Raw genomic sequence first — 5,002 nt, 5'->3', positions numbered from 1 at the left:
GTTGCAGAGCATGGGCTCTAGGCGCACGGGCTTCAGTAGTTGTGGCACGTGGGCTCAGTAGTTGTGGCTAGCGGGCTCTAGAGCGCAGGCTCAGTAGCTGTGGTGCACGGGCTTAGTTGCTCCACGGCGTGTGGGATCTTCCTGGCCCAGGGCTCGAACCCATGTTCCCTGCATTAGCAGGCGGATTCTTAACCACTGAGCCACCAGGGAAGTCCCACTGCCTGTTTTGACAGATGAGGAAATAGGTGCAGAAAAGTTCAGAAACTTGCTGGAGGTCTAATTCTATGAAGTAGTGAAGTGAAGCAGTGGCTGCAGGGCCCTCCACTTCTAATCATCCCACCTAGTGCTCTCTTAGGGCAGAAAACATGTCTACTATAAAACAGTTCACATTGCCTTGTTTGTTTGAACTAGCTTAAGTTTTTTCTAGTAATCCAAACAAATGGTTGCTTTGACTTTTTCATTCCTTTAATTAAAAACTTCCTGGAGACTTAAAGCCTCCTATGGCTGATGACAACAGTCCTAGGATTTCACCAAAAATACAAATAATTGCAGTTGTATGAGGGCCACACTGCCAACTCCTAGGGTCGTGGACCCAGTACATTTCAATCTCCTGGACAATCTGGGGGTTTCACCTGGTAGATCTCCAAGCTGGCTGCCAGCATAGCTACACCACTTAACCCCTTGCATAACTGTCCTAGCAGGCAGCCCCAGGAACTCGGGAAAGCAAAAAATAGCTGTCCACTAGGAACAAGGTGAGAAATCCTGACCTGAGTTCTTTATTCTTAGACAATTTCCAGTTATACTTCATTGCTGAAGCCTGATAGTTTTATTAATCTCCTTATATTACAGCTCACCAGTCACCACTGTGTATCCAGATCACCTGTGCCAGGAATGATAGCAGGTAAGTGAGAAAACAGAGTACGGGGGGGTCAAAGCAAAGAGTGAGCCCATACTTGCATGGCAGTTATGTTTGCCAGGTATATTCAAACACATTTTTCTTCCAACAGATCCTCCCCTCAACCTGTGATGAGGACACGACGACATTATCTCCATTTTACAGATGAGGACACAGAGGTTCACAGAAGCGAAATGCCCTAGCAAAGCATGAATGTGTGTTATAACAGAGGTCTTCCATTCAGGGCTTTCTACACTTAACACCATGATGCCTTTGGAGACAGCAAGATGCAGCAGAAATTTCTGCTTGGTCATAGTTTGGGGAATAGAAGGGGCTGATAAATACCTCTGGGAAAGAGGTACAAAAACGTACGGGAGAAACAGAGGCATCTATTTGGCCAGGGAAGAATCTGAGTCTCCCCAAATCTGTGTCCTCCGTGGGCAAACTCCATTTTGGGGGTGAGGTGGGGCTGAGAGAGAGGATGGGCTCATCCCAGTCACAAGTAGATGGCAGAAGCGATCATCCTGTCTCGCTGCAGTTTTAGTTCTCCTTCTTCCCACAATGTTACGTCCTTTCACATTCATCCTTGCATCCTCATCTGAAGTTTAGAAACTGGGACTTTTGGTGGACTGCGAGGCATTCACCAATAATGGCCGCTACAGACACTGCTCACACGAGAAGGTATGTTTAGATCTGGAATTCCAGGTTGTGCGAGTTAGCTTTTTCTTAATTTTTAAAGTTCCATATGTCTTTTCTTTTCTGATTTAAAGTGACTCTGCTCTTTTCATGATTCAGTCTCCCTGTCTCTGCAATTTAGGTTTTCAGTCATCTAGTTTGTTATGTTTGGCAAAGAATATTTGAGAAAAATCTCTCAAGAGAGTGGTGAACTTTATTAATTTTAAAATCTTGTGCGTGAAGAAAGGAAACAACAAATTTTTAATCAAAGTAAGCAATAATGACAGGTTTATTTAAAATTTCCGGTAGAGAAAACCCACTAGTTTTGGAATAAAAGTACTCAATGTACGAGAGCGTAAGTGAATATAAAAGATTAGCAGAAGAAAAATAAAACCAAACACAGTACAAAAAAACTTAAAAAGTTTGAAATGGATTTAAACTGAGATGTTCCTTAAATCCTCCAAATATTTAACAGAGTTACTAGGTTTGGCAAACAATTCACTTGAAAATTAAAGCCTATTTCTGTATTGTAAACTCCATAAAAACTCCTTATTAAATTCAAGCACTCCATACAATTGGTACTGAAACATACAGGCAGTCAATTTCAGAATAGTAGGAATTATTCATTTGCTCTCACAGTTATATGAATTAACCAGCTGCATAACTGTTTTTTGGAGAGGATGGGACAGAAGATGAGAAAAAAAAAAAGGTAGGATAAAATCTCTAAAAAATTGAAACACAGCAAAATTCAGACATCAGTTTGTTTCTTTAAAGCAACAAACTGAATTTTTACAGTATATTCTACATTTGTCATTTCCCTCTCCCCCCGCCCCCTCCAATACTCCTAAATCCACTAGTCTAATCAATTCTTAACTTCCAAATATTCTGTACATATATATTTAGCAAAGAGCATATGCCTAACATTATTCTGACAGCATTATGGTCAGCATACAATTTTAGAAAGATTACTATGTATATCACCAAGATTAACCTTTACTTAAAAAAACGAACAAACAAAAACCATTACTAAACAAATAGTTTTAAAATATTATGAAAACCCACGTGAGAAGACTCCACATGGGCTCTAAACCTGATAAAAACACACGTCAGAAAGACTATTAATGCTCAGCTTCTGCCAAACGATGACCTTAAAGTGCCAAACACAACAGAATCTCTTAGGACCGTTTTTCCAATAGATGATTTGTCCCTGGCTTGGCCATCTCTCCTTTAACTATACACGAAGTCCTGCTAAAAGTATGCATTTTAGTTGATTTTACAATAGAATGTTACAATGTAAACTAAACAGGTTCTTATATCAACAGTATGTTACCCAGGTTTTTAAATTTCTGAATCCAACAGTTGGTCACAGAGGTCAAGTATTATCAAGGCTCCTTTGTCAGTTCAGATGGTGTCTGACTCATCCATCCTTCAAGTACATGCAAGGCTCAATAGTTTTCAAAAGGCAGAAGCCCGAGGCCGTTTTAAGACACAGATGAAATAGGATTATGAGGTGAACCCATCTGGGTAAGAACTTTATCCAGCCACTGGAGGGGGCCATGCAGATGGATCTCAATCCAGCAGGGGGTGCTAGTAACATCCTGGCGGTGGTATTCTGCTCCCCAACCCTAGAAACAACATGGGAGGTCATTTAACTTGTTTGACTCAGTGGTTCAACTTATGAAGTAAAAAGAGCTCACATAATCAGACACTCCGATTAAAGATCCGGTTCTCTCCACAAGACAAACGTGCACACATGATTTGGCAGGCAATTTCACAGCTCCCCAAAGGCCATACATGGGTTCCAGATTAAGAAGTACTGGTCTTGGGGAATGAAAGTTTCAAACTACATTATAAGGCTGTTGTAATAAAGATACTTTCTAACTTTCATTTTTATTGCCCATTATCTCACTGATAATATTGTGACAGATGTTGTTAAATTCTCATTTCACCATCAAGAAAATAAGGAAAAAGGTGTGTAAGACAAACTGACATTCTGTTTCTTCCTATTTAGCCACTGAAGTCTCTATAAACACAGAGCTTGACCTTTCAATCTCTAAGCAAAACTGGCAGGAGCATGTAAGTATCCAAAAATCTATTAGTAACACCTAACCATTGCCTTGAATCAATTAGTAACACCTAGCCATTGCCCTGAATCATCTGTACGAGACGGTAGCTTGCCAGGCAGCTTCAGGATTACTGAATTAAGACATGAAAGCTGACAGAAGCAAGTCCCTGTACAAAAGAGAAAAATAGTTTTGCCATTGCAAAGATCAAAACCTCACTGGTATGGTGGATGATGGCATACAAGGGCCTGATAAACCCTTGTTTCCTGAGGGATGTCAGACAAGGCCAGGTTCTATTTATCTCTGCTATCTACCTACCCCAGGAATTTCAAGAAACGTACCTGAATATCAGAACTTGCAAGAGAAAGTTGTGATACATGAACTGCATATGTATAAACATCCATGCATTTGTACATATATCAACAAACTGCTAAGTTTAAGCAGAAGATTTATGTGCATGTTTCCTACATTAGATAGTAAGTTCTTTGAAGGCAGAGACCAGATCTTATTTATCTTTGATCTCAAACGTCTAGCACAGTGACTGGCACAAAGCAGAAGCTCCAGAAACACTTGTTCAGCTGAAATGACTTGGAGTTTTCAGATATGCGGAGTTTACTATGCAACTAATTTATAAAGTATGTGTTTTATATTAAAGTCCAAAAATGATCATCTTTAAAAAATAGTACAAAATTGGCTATTAATATTAGTAAAACGTTCTATATCCTTTCTCTAGGATGCTAAGTGTGAGAGGGCAAAGTATGCAGTCCTTATGATAATAAAGAACAATGTTGTACCATGTGTAAATTTTTTTTGCTAATGTATAATAAAGTAGCTGCCCTTTGTCATGTCAGCAGGGGGTTTAAAATAAGATGTTTATCTTTAACTCTCCAAATCCAGCTTCCTAGCTATGTCCATTATAGCCTGTATAACCCTTCATTCCAATACTTACCACTTTATATTATAATTAAACACAGACTGGGCCATCAGCATCTTGAAGCTAGACACTTTAGGCGCTTTTTCATCTCTGTTATTAATTCTCTGGAATGGTGCTAAAAATGTTTGCTGAATAAATGAAATCTAATACATTTTTAATGCATATCTTTGCACTATAAACACTTTTTTATCAGCGTAACGGTGGTTTTTACTTGTGTAAAAGTCAATACTTAAAAATGTGTAGAAGTAAAATCATTAAAATTGATTGGGTAATCCATAAGAAATAAGTTTGAGGAGAAAGCCAATTAGAGCATTGGAGTCATAAATTCTCCTAGAGTGGTCCTTCAATAACAATAGACTTATCAGGGGACCTCAGTAATGATCACCACAGTTCCCCAACTGCAGCCACCCTTTTTTTTTTTTTTTTTTTTTTTTT

The 5,002-nt window shown here is 39.1% G+C and overlaps 1 protein-coding gene across 8 annotated transcripts in view; it reads right to left on the bottom strand.

Annotated features, from left to right (window-relative positions):
• Positions 1–1,828: 1,828 nt before the first annotated feature.
• SMAD1 (SMAD family member 1) overlaps positions 1,829–5,002 on the bottom strand; it is a 77,243-nt gene continuing 74,069 nt past the window's right edge. For all 8 annotated transcript variants that reach the window (XM_027117095.1, XM_027117101.1, XM_027117102.1 and 5 more), the window contains one exon: positions 1,829–3,195. In XM_027117095.1, the coding sequence (XP_026972896.1) occupies positions 3,052–3,195 (144 nt within the window). In that variant the 3' untranslated portion in view covers positions 1,829–3,051. The remainder of the gene's footprint in view (positions 3,196–5,002) is intronic.

This window comes from Aethalodelphis obliquidens, unplaced genomic scaffold, assembly GCF_003676395.1.
Source record: "Aethalodelphis obliquidens isolate GAN/ISIS:26980383/991018 unplaced genomic scaffold, ASM367639v1 scaffold17, whole genome shotgun sequence".
Lineage (NCBI taxonomy): Eukaryota > Metazoa > Chordata > Mammalia > Artiodactyla > Delphinidae > Aethalodelphis > Aethalodelphis obliquidens.
The sequence above is the reverse complement of the archived record's forward strand: the minus strand, read 5'-3'. Positions and strand labels throughout refer to the sequence as shown.